This window comes from Aulostomus chinensis, chromosome 3, assembly GCF_037954235.1.
Source record: "Aulostomus chinensis isolate RoL2024-O1b breed Wild chromosome 3, RoL_Achi_v1.0, whole genome shotgun sequence".
NCBI classification, from domain to species: Eukaryota; Metazoa; Chordata; class Actinopteri; order Syngnathiformes; family Aulostomidae; genus Aulostomus; species Aulostomus chinensis.
Genome location: NC_141322.1, coordinates 22,721,450 through 22,741,661, shown reverse-complemented (window position 1 = coordinate 22,741,661; position 20,212 = coordinate 22,721,450). Strand labels below are relative to the sequence as shown.

The 20,212-nt window shown below is 39.5% G+C and overlaps 2 protein-coding genes across 14 annotated transcripts in view; both read left to right on the top strand.

The window, feature by feature from the left end:
* Positions 1–2,664, top strand: part of iars1 (isoleucyl-tRNA synthetase 1) — a 47,748-nt gene extending 45,084 nt beyond the window's left edge. The window contains exons 30-34 of the mRNA XM_086199736.1: positions 209–329; positions 556–681; positions 989–1,135; positions 1,848–2,000; positions 2,493–2,664. Of these exons, the coding sequence (XP_086055862.1) occupies positions 209–329; positions 556–681; positions 989–1,135; positions 1,848–2,000; positions 2,493–2,575 (630 nt within the window). The 3' untranslated portion in view covers positions 2,576–2,664. The remainder of the gene's footprint in view (positions 1–208; positions 330–555; positions 682–988; positions 1,136–1,847; positions 2,001–2,492) is intronic.
* Positions 2,665–7,212: 4,548 nt separating this feature from the next.
* Positions 7,213–20,212, top strand: part of atp2b2 (ATPase plasma membrane Ca2+ transporting 2) — a 115,901-nt gene continuing 102,901 nt past the window's right edge. For 5 of the 13 annotated variants that reach the window (XM_086199743.1, XM_086199741.1, XM_086199740.1 and 2 more), the window contains exons 1-2: positions 7,216–7,435; positions 11,385–11,465. The gene's annotated coding sequence lies outside the window, so the exon portion shown is untranslated. Of the gene's footprint in view, positions 7,436–11,384; positions 11,466–13,037; positions 13,301–20,212 lie in introns of those variants that run through there. The other 8 variants (XM_086199752.1, XM_086199751.1, XM_086199749.1 and 5 more) reach the window with 5 other exon arrangements.

Genomic DNA, 20,212 nt, shown 5'->3' with positions numbered 1-20,212 from the left:
AGGTGGGAATATGGTTTACAGTTTTTACCGTGTGTACCACCACCCGTTGACATCTACAAAACATGTCGTCATAAACAAGAGTGCGTCGCAGAGGGTTGAATTGATTTTATGAAATGTTAATCACCGTTTTATTATTCTCAGTAATAAGAATGCCTCAGTACAGATTATAAATTCAGTGTGTTTCTCTGTCCTTCTTTGTTCTCTGCAGCTGAAGGGCTCAGACTTGGCATTAACCATAGTTAAAGGATCTTCATCCCCTCAAGCTCCTTTAAATGGTCCAGCCTGCACATATGTGAACCTTCGAGTGAAGGTCAACAGCAAGGAACAAGGTAGCGCTCGAGCAAGGCAAAAAGGAAATCTGTCTCTGCAGCCAAAAATATTGCAACATGAATATGTAAAAGTGTTAGAACTGCCAAAACAAGTTGTTTATAGGTTGTTATTTGCATGATGGGGACAAGAGTGTATCTAGTAAATGGTGCAGTGGTGGCATTCGTTAAATATTGGATGAGATTCAGTCCTCATGTTGTTCCTGTCCCTGATTGCTTTCTTGTTCAGAGGGGGTGGTGCTGCTGGAGAACCCCAAAGGAGATAACAGATTAGATGTGGACAAGCTGAAGCGAGTGAGCAGCAGCATCTTTAGAACCAATAACGCCAAGTTGCGGTTCTTCAGTGGCAGCAGCGGTATGACAACGTTTGATCACTGAACTTGAAAAGAAAAATCGCAGCCCATGTCAATGAGACACTCGAGTAAACGAAGCTACCATTTTTTTCCTGATATCAGAAACTTACATGTGCATCCTATGAAATTCTAAAAGGGAGCTTAAGTCTGAAGACCTTCTTCTGTGTCGATGTTTACACTTTAGGTTCTGGCACCTTCTTAAACGTTTTATTTTGGATTTTGGCATTTTCTACTTTTTTAGAGTAATAAATCTCTGATGTGTGCACCTCTGATTGCATGAAATATAACTTGTGTGTTCACTTTCATCAGAATTGACCAGCAAAATGGACCTTCAGGCCCTGAGTGGCAAAACATTGTCCGTCACAACAGGCTCCTCCATCCCTGACCCAGCCCCAGCTTCCAGTGTCCTCCTATGCCCTTATGTGAACTTGCTGCTCTGCAACGCACAGCCAGCTGGTGAGAAACTCAGGAGCACACACATACACAATAACAAGTCTGTCCTCAAAGGGATCATTTCTAAGAGGATCATTTTAGCTTGAACAAACTAGTGCTGGTCTGGTGTATTACCACTTTATACTTAAAGAGGCAGTGGTGAGGTCTCTCCTTGGAGCTCTTGGCCCCGTGTTATCATGACCCAAAGCTTGTGACGGTTGGTTAGAGTCTGTGAGCAACTCAACCCTCAGCCAATGCTAAGGAAGTTAGCGTCAAATGGTATTATTGAAGTATAACGCAACCTTTATTTTGACTTTCGGTCACATTTGTTTTTGAGCATTGTGTATTGCAAATTGTCATGCTTCCCGGTCAGCAGGCTCAGACGTTTCAATATCTCAGCCGTTCAAAGTCCAGGATTAACTATGTAAGCTGTTTTCAGAGAAAAATCCACTGTTCTCGACGTTTATATCACCAAATAGCAAACAGATGCAGTTAGCAACAAGCTGATGAACATAGCCGACTGAAACAGGACTAAATGATGATGTCGCTCCATAATTCCAGGATGTGTAAAGAAGCACCCGTTTGCTCACATGTTCAAAATATAAACTAAAAAGTTGATAGGTCAGTTTTCCTCTCACAACTTGCTTCTACTGCCCCCAAGTGGCCAAAAAAATAACTCAGTACATGTCAAAGTAATGGGACGAGTTTATAACTGGTTCTCTTCTCCCTCCTCCAGAGTGCCTGACTGGAGAGGTGGGCACCCTTCTGCTGGTGAACCCAGTGGGCCAGAATGGGCTCAACTACTCAGGCCTGCTGTCGGAGGCTGCCAAGATTTTTGGCCTCCGCAGCAGACGACTCAAACTCTACCTGGACCAGGACCTTACCCAGGGTAAGATAAAGAGATTGTGACTTTAATCTGACTTAAGCCCAGTAAAACTAGGCAGATAAACAGTCAGGAGAGACTTTAACCAACTGGAAGGTCACATTTTTGGAATCAAAGTATAATTCTTGGTGAAGGTTAAAACCATTTTAAGACATGAAAAGTAGAGTTATGGCACATCAAGTCAGGTGTGGAAGCGATATTTGATGTTGTTTTTGCATTATGATTGATATAATAAAATAATATTCTTCACATGTGTTATATTACTCTATAAATGTCTTGCGTGCAATTATATAACAGAAATACATAATGCAGATAAATAATGGCACTTCATTTTTATTATCTTATTTGAACCTGAATAAACTCCCCAATTGAGCATACACATTTTCTTAAATAGTTTTTTTTTTAAAAGTACCCAGTTTTGTTTTTTGTTTTTGTTTTTTTACAGATAGTATTGAGTATATTAATAATAGAATTAACGTTTTCTGTCTGTGTTTTCAGAGGTGCCAGCTGACTCATCCGTAAAATCTCTTGACACCAAAACTCTCTTTGTGAGAGTTCTTCCCACCACGGCTGAGTCGTAGATCCTGAAAAGTCCTCATGGGTTGTGGCATCCACATTTTCTCTCAGCGTATCACAGTTTCCCTGAAGCTTTTTTTTTTTTTTTTTTAAACCAATGTAATCACAGTATCCTGGCTAATGTACTGTGGATTTACAACAACATCATATGTGTCATTTGTTTAATAACCCGGGAAATCCTGATGCAGTGGAGGATTGAAGAGCTGAACTGTTACAATCCTCCAGGTCTGTATTTTTTTTTTTTTTGCAGACACCCTCAGGCATTAAATGAGCAGGCAGGAAGATGACCTCAGACTCTGACGTGTGTTTACATGCACTCTGACCTGGGACGATAGCTCAAATTGATCTTTATCTTCCCTGATGCAGTTTATTTCCTTCCAACACTTTTAACAGTGTCACCAATTGCAAGTGACAGTTCTCTGAGAAAGCAGAGTTTGTTAGGAGGCCGAATGAGTTCTGGGCAGAGAACCAGTTGGTTAAATTAAAAAAAAAAAAGAAGAAAAAACTTTTTACATTCTTCACTAGAAAATTGATACACAGCAAGAACAGAGACTGTTCACACACACACACACACACACACACACACACACACACACACACACACACACACGACAGCTCAACAGAGCAGCCGGAGGGATGTGTGAATGGGAAAGTGAGACAGAACTGTAAATTGTCTGATGGAAGCAAAAAAAAAAAAAAAGCACACAAAGAATTACCCAGAAGAGAAACACCAAAGGTGTTTTTAGCTTGTGGTTTATTTCAGTGGGAAATAAAGATTACAGCAAACTGTCAAATCTGTCTCTCTGTCAGTGTCACCAACGGATGTTGATTCTTTATTATGGTAATGCTGAAAAAAATGCAAGCAACCTACTTGCAAGCATATTTGAGTCTTTTCCAGAGTAATTATTGCTGTGGTTTTATTGGAAGAACCAATGTGGCCTATCAGGCTTCCACGCCATTCTTAATTTAACCGATAAACCCATTCTGTTCTTTGCATTGGGAGTCCTTTGACAATTGTAGATGCATTTAAGAGGTGAAATTGATTTCCAGGCTGCTGTACTTTGAGGACAAAGGGATTCTGTGGTAACAAAGCAACAAATGGATAAATATACTATTTTAAATGACAAATGAAATAAACAGTGAATACACGTGGACCTTTGTCAAGGAGAGACTGGCTGATGGATTTTGTATTATATGTAATTATTTCATATTTTGATAAGTGACTGTACCTTCATTCCTCAGGTTGACTGAGACGTTTTGAACACTTCATTTAATTTACTAAAAGGTCAAAAGGAACTTTGCAATGAGTTAAGTGAAAGGAACAGTTTGACATTTTGAGTAATGCAACTATTTTTCAGTTTGTGTCAGATGAGATTTCATTTTGTTTGTAAAAATTGCAAAAACAAAAACATGCCTCTGCATTGCTCATCCAAAGTAATCAAAGCGTCCCGACGCCTCAACGTGCCAAGCTATGCGACTGTCTAATACAGTGACGCTTAGCGCCCCCTGGCTGATAGAGACGACTGTGTACAGTGACTGATCTTGGAATTTTGGGTGAACTATTCTTGAATCAGTGATAGTCTGAGTTCCTGGTTGGCAGATTCTATTCCTCGTAGCTGTCTCTCTGCAGTTTATGCTTAGCTAAACCAACCAGCTGCCAGCTCCAGGTTCTTTGAATAGACAAATATAAGAATGGTATCGATGTTCCCATCTAAGTCTTGGCAAGAAAACAAATAGGCCCCATCACAATAGAGCTGGCCAGTGCTGACCCAGTAATTCGTTGTTCATGGAAAGTGGTATTAATCTTCCACCAGGTCATTCTGCAATCCTGGGTTGTTTGTTTTTAGCCGCCAATGCGACATGATGTAAAATGAAAGTTGAACCAAAATCTTTGAAGACAAGAATGGAAACATTGTTCAGACTGTTGGAACCGTAATAGGGTCTCTTGAGACACGTAGTTGAGTGTAACGTTACGTTCCCTCGTATGTGAATGACCTTGAGGATTTAGACAAAGTAAGACTGACTGGACCGTCCGGGGAAGGTTTAGAGAGCACTGACGCCCACAAGCCTGGCGTTAATCTGTGTCCGTGAAACCTGCTTCCCACTAGGCTGCAGTTTGCCTCCGCAACAAGTCCACTGAGCTGTCGTGAGTGTTGGTTAATGAAGAGGCAGAGGGAGAACTGCTCGTTGACGGTCCGGGCCGCCCTCGGTTGGGTGCGCTGTTGCCGAATTTCCCTTCTTGTGATCTTTATTACCCCAACATTAATCTTCCTGTAATTATTATTTGAACTCGTGATTTCCACTCCAGGCTGCTCCATCAGCTCTGGGACCGACCTGCTTCACCCCTCAAACACTGTAAAGTAGAACAATTAACATTATAATTTTATCAGTGCTTTCACACTATTTGATGTCGAAAGTATTTGAGAGTGAAAGTATTACTGCTATCTTTTCCTCAGAATTCTCCAAATGCAAGAAAAGTTCTACATTTGAAAGAAGTTCCCAGTGAATTGAACAACTTGAGATGGAATGTACTCAAAAGGTAACTAGTACCGATCAATCGTATATTTAGAAAATCTGACAGCGTTTTATGTTAATTTATACTGTGAGAAAAGAAGTAATACAAGACAGAAAGGATTAAATGATTGATATAAAACATTACGCCGGGGTCACAGGGATGAAAGCGTCAGTTAAAGGTAAACTGAAGGCAGTTCTTCTCATTTGAATGGAAACAAATTTATTTTCACCCGAAGGTCAGAATCAGCTGGAGTTCTACTGTTATTAACTAGTAAAAGTTACACAAACTGTCCAGAAGTTTGTGAGGCACTAACTGAAGTCATCGAGTACCACACATTGTCCGTTAAACACCTAATATTGAAAAGGGTCATCATTTTTCTTTTGTTTTTAGATTGAAACATAAAATATTTTGTATATTTTTAATTTTTTGTTTTGCTTGTGATCTGCTTGACTAAATTCCTAACAATCCACACGTTTCATCTCTGAGTGGAGGAAGCCGTTCATGTCTAATGATAACTCTGGTTGGCTAGCAATAGATTATGCAGTAATTTCTAATTTGTCAGCGCATCTCTGTAATGGGTGCACTCCAGTGTGACGACGGTATACTCCCCCTCCCTGAGTGTAGCTACATGTGGCTTCAGTAATTAAATATTAAGAGCATATTGTATCCCCCCCCCCCCCCATCCGTTTCACTCCCATCTGCTCCTGCTGCTCTATTTGTGCCTCTGTGCTCCCCAGATCAGGTGAGAGTGCAGGCCGACGACCCATCTGCTGATAGACATCCCCCAGTACAGTATAAGGCACGGCTGAAGTGAACATGACCCCTGTTGTTGTTCCTCTCTAATGATGGACAGCAAAACTCATGACGTGCTGCTGCTGCTGAGCAGAGAATAAAAGTTTTGCCAAAGTCAGAGTAAAGACAAGCTTTCAAGAATATATATTCATAGGTCAATAAGTGTCGTTTCCAGCCAACTCACCCTGGAGCACATGTGCACTGTGTAATGGAAAAATCTAAATCTCTTGCCAGTAAATCAGTTTTCAGCACCCTGCATGCTGCCCACTGCAGAATGACAGCAAACAACACAGCACAATAAGTACGAAGATGAAAAAAATGTGCAAGTGGGAAGGACGTAGATTAAAGAATGTGCAATGGGTCCATTTGTTTCCTTTAACTTGATTTAAAGGTTCACTATGTCGCTTTGGCAAATACAGAGGAAAACAATATTTCACGATATAGACATTGACAAAAACTCATCAAAGGAATATAAGGTTCCTGCAACAGTGTTGCACACTATTTAAAAACTGTCAATTAAAGGCAGTTCCAAAGAGAATCGGGGGATGAGTGATGTCAGTCTACATCCATGTAAGCCGACGTTTCTCTCAGTGCCTGACAACTACCCCACGTTCAATGGAAAAAAATTATATCAAGAATGAATAAGGTTCGTGAATATGTCGACTTCAAGAAGGATCTGCAGTTGTGAATGTGACTGAACAACTGGACTCTTTGTAAGTGTCTTAAACCAGACTTGGCCCAAGTCCATCCGTCCGTCCGTCCGTCCTTCCTTCCTTCCTTCCTTCCTTCCTTCCTTCCTTCCTTCCTTCCTTCACTTAACCTTTTAGGGGTCACAGGGGGGCTGGAGCCTATCCCAGCGGCTTTCGGGTGAGAGGCGGGGTTCACCCTAGACAGGTCACTAGTCCATCACAGGGCCAACACATATAGACAGACAACCATTCACACTCACAGTCACACCTATGCTCAATTAGAGTATCAATCAGCCTCGTCCCCTCTTGATGTCTTTGGACGGTGGGAAGAAGCTGGAATACCAGAGAGAACCCACACAGGAACAGGGAGAACAGGCAGACTCCACACAGAAAGATCCCGTGCCCGAGCCGGGACTCGAGCCGGTAACCTTCTTGCTGTGCTAACAGTGCTAGCTACTGCACCACCGCCGGTGGCCCAAATCATAAGCGAGCAAAGCCCCTGCGTAAAGCCCCGTGACCATCAGGGGGCCCCGTAGAGCGTTTTTTGATTTGATTTTATCCCGGAGTGTAATAATAAAAACACAAGCCAGGGTGTGTTTTGCTAATGAATAAATAAATAAGAGTATTACACACGGGCCTGCTGATGTACTGATTCTTTCTGTCCCCCAGAGCTCGTCAGGTGACGACCGTGACATTCATGTGCATGCGCACGGCGCACCGTTAGTGGTTGGTTTAACTGACGTGAGAGGAACGGGAACAGGTTGCGTTGCCGTAATGGAAAATGTTGCAAAAATGTAATATCCCCCCGGTGAAAAAAAAAGGAGAACGAGGAAAAAAGTACACGATGAGAAGAAAAGGGCAAAAAAGAGGTATGTTTGATAACATAACAATGGGCTTCAAAGCAACTTCGGAAAATACAAGTAGCTTGTTATCAAGCTGGCTAATGCTAGCTTACTTTGCTAGCTGTGAGTCGTAGGACAGTTTGCTAAAGTGAGGAAAGTCACTAAATATCCTTTGAAATCCAAAGTCACTGATTTGAGTACACCTTAGCTATCATATTATAAAGTACAAAACATATTTTAGTGGTAGCTAGCCTGCTGTTCAAGCTAACATTTTAGACTGGGTCATGCTGAGTTTGAACTTAAGTTAACTTACTTTTCGGTTTATATGAACACAGATAACACCGGTCCACACTTGCGACAGACTTTGTTACAATTTAATATTAAAACCAATATGAGTGTAAAACCATGCCAGGTTGACATTTGGATGAGTTACGCAACACCGCCTCAACTGTGCAGAATTCCCTCAGAAGCGTCATAAAATGTACTGCTTTTCCGTGAGGTCAGCAGGGGGAGCTTTTGACTGTGCCTTTCTGTAATTGAGAGATTTTCTACTGTGCAAGTTCACAAAACTATTTAACTGCTTCCATGTAACTTCCTAATCAGAATCTCTCTATGGATTGTAATTAAATTGAAACACAAGACAAACAAGTTTATTTGAATAACAGATAAGAAATTAGATTATTAGATATACAGTATGTGTGTAAATCATCCATAGACAACAATTACCATTGGCGGCAATAGTAATATTTTACCTTTTAAAAAAGCAGGAAAAATTCTGTGTCACAGACAATTTATTGTGGTTGGTGGCATAAGGGATTTGTGCTGTGTAAAGAAAGGAATGGCCAATGACCATACTGAGTTTAGAGATAAATACACCCATGGGTGCTCACATGGGCGCAAGTACATTTGCTAGTTAAAGAGTGTGGTGAAAAAATGACAGTTGTGTTTTTGTGGAACCTGAGCAGTTACACCTGAGCTGCTCGAGGCATGGGGTGCGTAGCCACCGGCTAATTGGTCTCTCCCAAGGACTTTGGGTTATAAATTGTGTCACATAGGTTGTGACATCCCAGAAACAAGCAATGTGTCAAACTAGAAATACCATTTTGTGATTGTTTACATCCATGCAACATGCTGGTTACTCTGAGTTCAACCTCTCGGCTTTGACCATCAAAATCTTTTCAATTAATCCTCAAGTCCTAGTGAACATTTGTGCTAACTCTGAATAAATTCCATCAAGGCCTTCCTGAGATATTAACATTAATGAGAATGGTAGAGATGGAAAGATTGACACACCCAAAGCATTATCCCTCCAGTTTATGGTTGTTGCCACTACAGAGGCATTAAAAACTTCAATTCTAAAGGATCCTGATGTCAATCTCAAACATTCTGATGAGTCAAAGTCATTTGAATGGCTGAGGAGGCTTCAATCTTTCATTCCTTATATATTTCCAGCTCCAACATGTAACATGATGTGACAGTCATATATTCATGCGCTTGTTGTAGTATCAAGTATTCACTTTCGTTTTTGTTTATTTATCCAAAAGTTGTCCTGACAGAAGGGCCAAGGTTATGTTAAATATCAATTTCAGACCACAATTTAAGACATGGTTTGTGTTCTTAAGGGACGTGTTGTTCACAATAAAATATGATTATAGTGAATAAATGCATTATTACAAAGAGGGAAATACAAAGTAGTTTACTCCCGTTCCCGCTCTCCCCTGTTATATGTATATGCACTGTTTATAAGATTTTGTCTTTCATACTGCTACCTCCTTGGCTTAAAATTCCTACCACGTATGAGGCACAGCAGGTACCTCCTGAGTGGTCACCTAAGTTCCTTCATGCTGACTTGCTGTTCTGTGTTACAATTCCTGAAACACCGAATTCACTGTGAATGTCTGTGGTATTAAAAAAAAGTGTGGGAGTTTTTTTTCAATTTTGAGTGTCACTGTGACAAGAACAGTTATGACTATATTCTCAAAGACAATCATCCATTGAATCTACAAAATATTTCATTTGCCAAGAAAAGAATCCTGCTTTAAGTCAACCAGTTACTGTGAAGCAGGTGTTTTAATCACTGATTATTCTAGTTTCACCTGAGGGCATTTGCTTTTTCCCGTTCTATATTGATCAAGTCAGTGGAGGTTGATTATTGATTGTAACCGTAGGTTGCATGATTCTATGCTGTACAAGTGTCAGTAAGTGCAGTAACAACATAATTGTTTCATTGATATTTTTGCAGCATCAGCCTCAAGATGCCTTTCTTCTTTCTATCTTTTTAGGCTTGACAGTCAGCTTCATGTCAGCTGCACTTTTAACTTTCTATAGATGTGTGACATCTGATCATCAGATCTTGTACTGTTGGTCTGTATATTTTTCTGTGAGGTTTAGCACGGCTGCTCAAGTCAATGTGGGTGAAGTAAACATCTGGAATAAGAGACTGGCATAATTTTATTTTTGAAGGTGTGTTAAAATCCAAGGTCAGAAGATTTGCTGTCTGATATACAGTTAGAATATTATAGCTAGAATTACTTCCTCTCCATGTTTATTATTCATTCATGATGTCGTTGACCACCACCCACAGAGGTCCTTTACATGTTCAGTGCGAACTGATTCAGATATAGAATTGGGTGTAGTATTGACAGATATGTTGTTGGTTATACCACTCATGTTGGTTATAAAGATGGAGGACTTTGTTTGGGGTTAGGTGCAGGTCATGGGGTTACCATTTTAAAAGATCATTTGGTAGGACTGGAGGTGGTGTGAACAACCTTGACCGCCGATAGAAGGAGATCAGATAGAGACGATGCTATTCTGGATGAGTGTATCCTTGTCCTTTGTGATATACTGCATCACATCAACGTCCTTCAGCATTGTTATTTCTCTTTGTGTGAAATTGTTGTGACGTTGAATGTGTTCTTATAGTGGACCTGAGGTGCAAAATACAACAAAGTAAAAACAAAACAAACGGTAATGATCTTTGAGGAAATACAAAGACAAAAAACATATGTAAAGAGACTCTATAGATTATATCCCACTGTTACAAACCAAAGAAGTTGGACCTTTTTTGGACGCTAATAACATATGTGTATCAAAGCCAACCTTCTCCAGCAGCACCTTGATCCCACTGTGGACCCACTGAACTGTTGTGTTGTTTAAATCCACTATTCAGACAACTGCTTTTTTATAACATTACTGGAGCACATATGGTGTCTTGGCTTCTAGCATGAGCCAACATATACCAATTTAGCACTCTGCTATAAGTTGATTGATCTTGAAATATGCATAGATTATGTCTCCTGAAGTGCTGTGTTGCAAAATTTAAAAAAAAAGGGGGGAAAATGCTGTGTAGCAGGAAACAAACGCTGTATTACTGTTCCTCAGTACAATACTGTGAACTTGTATGATGCTGAGAACAAATCTGTATAATACTCCATGATGCAATCAGTTACAACACCTCTACCATGAATTCTACTCGAACAAAGCTTATACTGTTTCATTTTTGCTGATGCTCTCATAAACGTAATATTCTTCAACTTCATAATTGAGGTTATAGTGGATGGTCAGACCAAAATATTAGGAACACCTCAATCCCCTGGAGTCCATTTAAACACCACAGGTAATAACTCTCTAGCAGTGTCAGTCAAATCTGAATATATCTTAGCTTCTGAATACGATTGTGTAACTAAATTAATTAAAGTTCTATTTGACTTTAGGCTTTTTTTTCCCCACATTTGCATCATAAATAAAGAAACACCTGGCAGCCAGTGTCATGTCAATCTGCCCAATGTGAAAGATTACACCATCCCAATGTCCATTTTATCTATGATTCACTGTGATTACTGTAGGATGGCCAATGCAATGTTTTGTACTGCAGTTTAGTCTGCAATCTTTGAAGTCGAGCATTCTTGATGAATAATTAAATTTAATTTTCTTTCTGATCTGTTGAACAGTGATTTGTCATTTTCGTCCACAGATGTCCCATGAGCCTACAGCGGGGATGTCCTGTAAGCCTAGTAAAGAAACAATAACCTGCACTGAATACCTCTGTAAGCAGGTCAGTGTTAACAAAACTTGACCTTTTACCAAGATATTCCTAAATTATTGCTGTTGTTTCAAAATGTAACATGAGTGAGAGAAACAGCAGCTCAGTTAGGCTGGTGTGCCCTGTCACGTAATGGGAAGAGGCATTTTGTGAACATGGTGGTAGGCCATCTAAGTATAGATCTGTGTGTGTGTGTGTGTGTGTGTGTGTGTGTGTGTGTGTGTGTGTGTGTGTGCGCGCGTGCGTGTGTGTGTGTGTGTGTGTGCGCGCGTGCGTGTGTGTGTGTGTGAAGGTTTTGGGGGTACGGTCTATTTACATCTCAGCCTGTGGGAGATGTCCAAGTCCAACAGAAAGGGCAGGGGGGCATGGGAAGACCTTTCCTCTGCCTTGTGTGTCATGGACTTGGAGCACTGTTGTGTGTGTGTGTGTGTGTGTGTGTGTGTGTGTGTGTGTGTGTGTGTGTGTGTGTGTGTGTGTGTGTGTGTTTGTAAAATTGGTTTAAATTAAGTAAAAGAGGTGGTAATTGTAACAAGATTGATTTTTCCTTGTGGCTCCTCCCACTGCTGGTTGTTTACAAGGCCAAATACTTTCTCTCATGCTATTCATTATTTTGAGGGGAAGAAACCAAGAAAAGGGAAAAAAAATGGAGAAACAAACATTTTTTGACTTTGAATGAGCAAATGTTTCAGTACCAAGATAACTTTAAAAACGATCCAGTTTTATTTGTATTGAGCCAAATCATAACACAAGTTATCTCAGGGCATTTTTCACATGGATTAGGCTGCTCTCTGTAACTATTGGCTGCCCACAAGTGATCAGAGGTGAAATTGCTCAGTACCATCCAAGGCATGGTACCATCCCGTGGTGGACTGCAAAAATTGCCTTCAACTTCAATTGATTTAAATTTTCACCTTGATTGCTACCGAAGCAGGAACAGCTTGTTAGCAGTGCCACAGGGAAGCTGGTTTTGTGAATCTATGTACACTGTATAAACAATATATAACAATACATTTTTCCCCTCTATAATATCTTTATTCTTGCTTTTGATAACTTTTCACGATCGATAATTTATATTTCAGACAGTTTTAGACACTACATCTCTTCCTCTGCAGGTGTCGCAGCACAGCTACTACGCTGTATGGCATTTCCTGTGGTAGTTGAGAAAGTGGCCTGTCAGAAGCCAACTTTGTGGAGAAACTTAAAACGCCTCAAAACTTTGAAGAAGGTGTTTGCTATTTGATGTACATATACACAGCATCCATTTTTTTCTATCGCAATTTTCCAAGATTTTTGGATAACGTGATATTATGGTATCGTGTCCCTAGTATCACTGTATGTAGTTAAATTATGTAATGGATCTGCCAACAGGTGACATGTTCACACCCTGTGTTTGTTACCTGTGTTTTGATGTCTGAATGAAGACTTGGACTTGTGTGTGTCTCTGCATGCTCTCCTTATAAGAGGTCATGCTTGCAGGTCCCATATATACACCACTCTGGCTCTTTCCCTTCCTGCTTCCCCCACTCTCTCTCTCTCTCTTCCTCCACTTCTCCCTCCCTGTCTCCCTCCCTTCATTTGTTCTAGGGACAGAGCCCTAGTGTGAAGCTCCTTGTTCTGTACTTTCCTGTGCAGCTTTCCAGCCTTTTAGAATGAGTTTGGTGATGGCAAATACACTATCCATGCGGCATGGAAAAGCCCGATTCGGCCTGCAGTCTGCACTTGCTACAAGCTCTCTAGGTTATATTTAGTGTCGGACAGGTCAATCTGCTCCTTCAACTATCATCAGCACCAAAGGATATCAGTGGAAACTGTGGGGAGCACCACATTTTCCTCTCTGCTATTTCACTGTAAGTAAATCTTTTTAAAACAATGGAATTTCTGTGGATTTGAACGGATGATTTTGCCACTATAGTGGGAACAAAGGGATTACATACTTGACACACAGCAAAGTATTTCACTTTTTGTATGCCATTAGTTTCACCTCATATTTTGTAGCATTGCTGCAGCAATAAACCACTCCAGACTTCCTTAGCAGTGGGATCAGTAATTATTAAGTCTGTTTGTAGAAGGAAATATGTTTTTTGTTGACTAATTATTTGTTTTTTGTACTATATGAAAATACTGCTTTTTAAGTGGGCTTCCAAAGAGTGTAGAGCTATAATGTTTGGGCTGGTCAATGTATGGAAGTAGGTAAGTTTTTGTCTGTACAAAACCTTACTCATTCTCTAACCACATATTACCAAGACTAATTGGATCTGGTGTGAAAACTATAATCTGATGTGGCATTTTTTAGCTCTAGTGCCCCAGCCTTTTTAATCCTTATTCTTGGCAGTTTTTCTGTCTTTGCCAGCACACTATTATTGCAGTGTGTTTAAATAAGGAAAAGCTACAGCTATGTACACATTTGTCTGCAGGGAAAACATTTCTCTTACTCATCAGTTACATGGAAGAAGGGATGGGGGTGGGGTTTGGGAGATGTCTCTGCTTGCGTTTGACAGAGGAAGCAGACAATAAGACATGGAAAGTTTAACTAAGTTTCTCATCACTGAAAATGGAGAGAAAACAGACTTAAAAAAGGGGAAAGAGAGAGAGAGAGAGAGGATGGTGGGAACATCTGGAGAAACAAGACCAGTGCCAAACCCTGTGACAACATGGAGGCACAGGAAAGTCTCCTGAGAGAAGCTTGAACACATGGTCTCACACAGAGTCACTCATATGTGCATACATGGGTTGTAGCATGCAAGGGAAGTTTAACCAGTTGGCTGATTTACATGACCCAAAAAGGTCTTTTTTACATGTGTGCCTTGTCAGTATCAGTGTTGAACATGACACAGTTGTAAAAGCACATTGACCACTCAATTTCATATACCGGTAATCAAGAAAATGGATACTATGCAGTAATATGTGGTTCTAATTTGCTCAATAACATGTGCAGCACAACCTCCTACACCTGCAGAGCTCTGATCAGGAGACAATGTGCGTGTGTGTATATATGATTTATCAGCGTTATTTTATTGGGATGTTCTCAAGAGTTAATCAGTGCAGATATATTTCATATGGGAATATTTCTAGCAGTTGAGGATTAATTTAAGGTTTTCAAGTTCATAGTGTCAGGTTGTCTTCCTCTCTTTGCCTTGATATTTCTGTCTGATTACCATAAAGAACCAGCGAAGGACAATTGTTCAGTATAAGGACAGGGAGAGTTCAAAAAGTGCTGAATAGTCTGGAGGGATGGGGACAGTAGAAGATGATGGAGGGAGGTGTGGGGTTGGACGGTAAGAGAACACTACTACCTCCTGGTGGACTGGCACTCTAGTTTTCATGACACTCAATTACCTGCAATGACAAGTATGTGTTTGTGTGCGTGTGTGTAGTCTCCTTCAGTAAGCCCCCCCCCCCCCCATCCCTTACTGCAGTGCTTGATAGAGCACTCACACATGGATTTCCCCTCTACTGTATGTTGTACTTATTCCCTTCACTCTCTCACACAGTTATGTGACTCAATTAATGTTGTGGGATTTGTTGGGTGTTTCATGAGCCTCTAGCAGAATGCATGCATGTTCAGTTCAATTGCTGGTTGGTATGTTAAATTGTTTTTGCATTTTTTTTTATAGATTTAGGTGAAATCATGAAAGTGAGAATGATAAAGTTTAAGCTTGACTTTTGAAACAGTAGTTGGACAAAAAAAAGTCTTTTTAAGCTGTGAGTCACGTTTTCATTAATTGTCTTCAAAGATATTTCGTGAACTGTATAGTTACAGATTATTTTAGCCCAAGGTTAGTAGCAGTGATGGAAACCATTGAGTTGGATCATTTAGACTCTTTTTCATTTTTGTCACCTCTCAGCACAGTGGTACTTCACTGAGCAAGAAACACGACAGCTTCACCATGTTTTTAGGTCTACAGGCTTTAGCGCTGTTACCCTAACGATACACGCTAACCTGCTGCCAGCCACCTGCGGGAGCGTGAGTTGAGCTTCATTCAGGGTTGCAAGAGTGTCAAAGCCCTGACACAAATTTAAAAAACACGCATCTCCCTGTCATATTGATGCACAGTACTTAGCCATCTTTGTCATCACATATAGAGCCACAATTAGCATCCATTATTTACTAGCCTTCATCTCAACAAGCAATTGTATTGATTACATCTAGTGCTAACACATAGTGTTGCTGTTCTTTATGTGGGGGAATAATCATTACTTCACGTACAGTATCATTTCCATTTATTATTATTTTAAAAAATTATAACATAATTAATGTTTTTCAGAGTAATTGATTACATTTCACAGACATTTTTTGTTTGTTTAATTGGGTGTCGCGTTTAAAAAAATTCACATAAAAATATATCTTGATGGATATAACATTGTGTGGCAGAGACTGAAAGGATATAGCAAACAGCATTCTTTAAGAACGTTGGCTTGTAACTTTTGTTTAATTTGATATGTAGTATTTCCAGTAATATAAGCCAAATAAACTGAATTTATGAAGCAATGTAAATTACTGTCAAAATGATAAAATAATATAAAATCTCAAGATAAGTCTACAGCGTTTTACAGTTACCATTATATACACACAATACCGTTTTCACATTATTTGAACACGATGGCAGTTGTTGAAAATGACGCACGCTAAATATACACTGAATTTAAAAAAAATATATCCTTCCACCTTAAACCCTGTCCTCTAGTCATGTGCTCTCCTGTCACATGACTGTTGTGGTTTCAAGTTTCCAAACCCCCAAGAAATACACTGTGTACAGTTGGACTGGCAGTGACTCTAAGGAACATGTGTGCTATGTTAATAGAAAAAGGAGCAAATTTTCATGTACTGTATGTTACAACACATTTTTTTGTGTCAATTATAATTGAAGGTAATATCATTATTAAATTCAAACTGTGGCAGAAAAGATTGTCTGAAATATTACCCATGGACAGAGGAAATGTGGAAAAAACATAAAAATTCACTTCATGACAAAAAATAATTAATGCTTTATTATTTAATATTTGTCAGTTCCTTCGGTGTTAAATCAATATGACAAGAATCAAACAATTTGAAACGTTTTGAAAAATTAGTCATTTTTCCTTATGTTTGGTCCGCACTGATGATCCCAAACTGGACCGGCTCCTTGCTCTTGCTCCTCATTAAAACATCCCAATTTCAACTTAATCTTAACCAAGTTCAACCAGGGAACATCAAATTAATGAATAATGACTGAGTTTACCATGAACATATTTTAAATTGTGCATAATTTCCTGGAAAATAACCTATGTTTGCTTAGTCAAAGGGAAGGAAACTGTTCAAATTGGTAGCAAATACGTTCCTATAACTGTAATTTCTTGGTGAAAAGTTTTAGGGGGCTTGTAAATTGGGTGAAATCCAAGTGAAAATGTTCTTCATTAGCAGCTCAACGATGTGTCACTATTTGCATTGTTGTTTATGTGTACGTTTTTGAAAGAAGACAAACTTTAATCTTAGATCATTTGGAATAAAGCAGAGGGTTTTCTTATCAACATCCCCTTTTTTCAGAAATCAAAGTATTGCAGCCTGCCATTACCTCTACCTACATCAAAGCGCAGTCGTCACTTGCTCCCTGCATCAGAAGGAAATAATGGAAAAACACAGCTTGCCATTTTCTTACATGAGTTTGAAGGAGTGAACGGAAAAATCCTGTTCAGTCAGTGGAAATAGCCCCTGAGAGGAAATAACTTGACCATGCTAATGCTGGGTCCAGAGACGAGTGTACCACGACCATTAAAGTACCAGGAGAGAGATACAATCAATGAACCCACGCACTCAGTGCACCAAAGAGCATAGCAAGGAGCAACCAGAATGCTCGCTCAGAGTTCCTGCTCCACAGACATATAAGGACACAGATATTCCTATGTGGTGGTGACCAGCTGTCTGTTCCTGTCGGGGGAGGGGGTCATGTCCATTCTATGCAGACTGGCTCTATGCTGCATTACCAGCAAACTTCTCCTAAAATAGCTAGCTGTCCCAGTTTGCTTGTGAGGTTACTCAGTTCACTCATTGGTCTTCGTTAATTAGCCTCTTGTAATGATTGCAGCTAGAGGGAGAAGGAGGAGATATGTAGAGAGAAAGAGAGATTGGTATGAGAGTCTGGCGGAGAACGAAGGAGAATTCCATAAACATTTCCTGCTCTACTGTAATACCTCTCTAATTAAGTAGGCTGAATCATTGTTGTCTGTGTGTAATCACTGAAATAGGTGCCATCATCTAGAATGATGATGAATTTCCATAAATGAAACTGCACAGTGCAATAGAAGGGCTTCTGGCTACATCAAGCCAGCAAAAGAGAACTGCTGGGAAAGTTCATTCCTTTGTGGTGGCAAAATACACCTTCAAAACTAGTATTATCCCACTTAGATTTTTTTTTTTCAGTTTTTGAATGCTCATGGAAGTAGGTTTGATGTTATTTAGGGTAAAAGATTTGCAGTACCTGCAAAATGAACAAATTTAAGTCTTAATTTTGTTGTGAATGTAAGTCATTTACGCAGGTGTCAAATATACAGTTTGTGTTTTTTGTAAAATTGTCTACCATTACATAGCATGTCAACAATGTAAATAACAAAAATATGGATAAAATATTCACCTCTTTAGCTTTTTTTGTCCCTGTTGAGTTTATGGGGTTGTGACAGCAGAAATACCTTTAGGTTTTTGTGTGACAATTCCTGCCTGAGAAATGGAATGGCTCTAAAAAACATGTCCCACTCCCAATTTGCCTGAACACAATTAGTTGTGCAGCATGTGTGTTTCTGTCTTACACTGTTAGACTTGTAATTTTGACATTGATTAAATTATACCATTAATACAATTTTAATTCAAAAATTTAATTTGATATGAGAAAAGATGTTGCCATTATCATTACAGTGATATCCCAAATCAAGCTTTATTCCTGATAATAATTTGTATTTTCTTTTCAAGTCTGTATTACTATTCACATTTTATGTGACATAATTAGCTAACAGAATCAAACAGTGTGTATCGAACCCTGTTTTGTCATCTTATCTTTATTATTAATGATTCTATGTTTGTTTTGTTCTGTTTTTTTTCCTGTTCTATGACATAATTGCTTTTAGCCTTAGGTCTGTATCAATACTGCGTCTAAGGTATATTCAGGGGCCCACTTAGTTGCTTTGATGACAGCCTGGAGGCCAAACTGCCCCAATAAATTCTAAAACTGGTTCAGATCAAAACCTCTGTTCTGTGGTAATGTGTAAGATTCCGTTTGACTCGAATGAGGGTGTAAAAAATGAAACAAAACTGTTCAAACAGTCCAGGTACATCTGTGTTCCTCAGTTCAGTATTCACATTCATGTTGTGTTTAGGTCCATTCTACCTGTAGAAAGTTTAAATATTCTTTGAATATTAGCCTTTTATGTTAAAAGTCGACTGAATACATAACCCCTTCTGCTGATTCAACTTCTCCGGTTCCTTCGATCATAACAGATTAAAGAAAAATATTAATATTAACATTTAAAGCACTAATCCTACTATACATTTCCTCTCCCTCTCATTCCCTATCATCTTCGTCAAATGGTCAGCTAGTATAACCGGTCGTCATCCTGGTTGCCAGGTCCTTCTCCTGTGCTGCACCCATACTCCAGGACCCCCTCCCTAGCCATACAATTGACTCTCTTCCAAAATCTGTTCTAAAAACCCACACACTGTAATCACACCAACTGCTTCATCTGCATCTTACTTTCCCAAGCATGGATCTTAATCTCATTTGCTCTGCTTTTTAATGCATGTTTTATTACCTTTGCTAAGGAGGTAATGTTTGTATGGTTTTGGTAGATTACACAAAACTATGTGGCAGATTTTTATCAAACTGGGTAGATGGGTGTAATTTGGAAGAACCTGTTAAATTTTGTTGCAGAAAAATTATAGCGCCATCCGGTGGTAACAGGAAATAACACGAGTTGTTTTGTTTTTTTACACTTGGATTTATTTCGCCAAAGAGGTCGACCAGATCCATCTAAAATTTGCTCAGACATTTTGTAGGAACTTTGTGATGCGCTACTATAAAGACTGTGAGTTTTGTTTCACAGTGTTACTGGGGTGTGTCGGCCATTTTCATCACAGAACACAAAACTGCAACTGGATCCCAAATGACCAGATCCACTCTAAATTTCATGTTTAATGACAAGCATAAATCTACAAGCATAAATCTTGTCATAGTCATAAGGCCACTTAGTGATGGGAGCCTGGGAACACATCAGTGACCTGCAGTTGGTTCTTTATCAACCTTTACAGCTGATAAACTATAACGATCTAAAAAATGTTTTTATCAGTGTCTGTTAGCACGATTACCCACTTTCATTAACCCTATTGAAAAGGTGAGGCATTGGCCATGAAAATACTCATAAATTTGAAGCAGTTCATGGGATGGATCTATTACATTTCCCTATCATTAGCATTCTTAGACGGAACATCTGATTGAGCGAATGTTCAGAGTCAGAGCATCACATTCAGAGTGCTCTCAAAATTATCTCTTTAATTTGTTCTCATGGCCACAATTTTTACTCATCATCCATCAATTTTTGCCAGACTGTAGGCAAACTAGTCATCTTTAACTTAATGTGACAAAACAAGCAAAAGGACTCATGCATTTTACTCCATGACCCTCCTGTTGACCCCTAACTTTCCCACAGACTCCAATCTCAAGTGATTTACATACTGTATTCTCTTCATTTGTTAAAACACAAACAAACACCTTGAGCAGTTACAGTCAGTGAGTTAA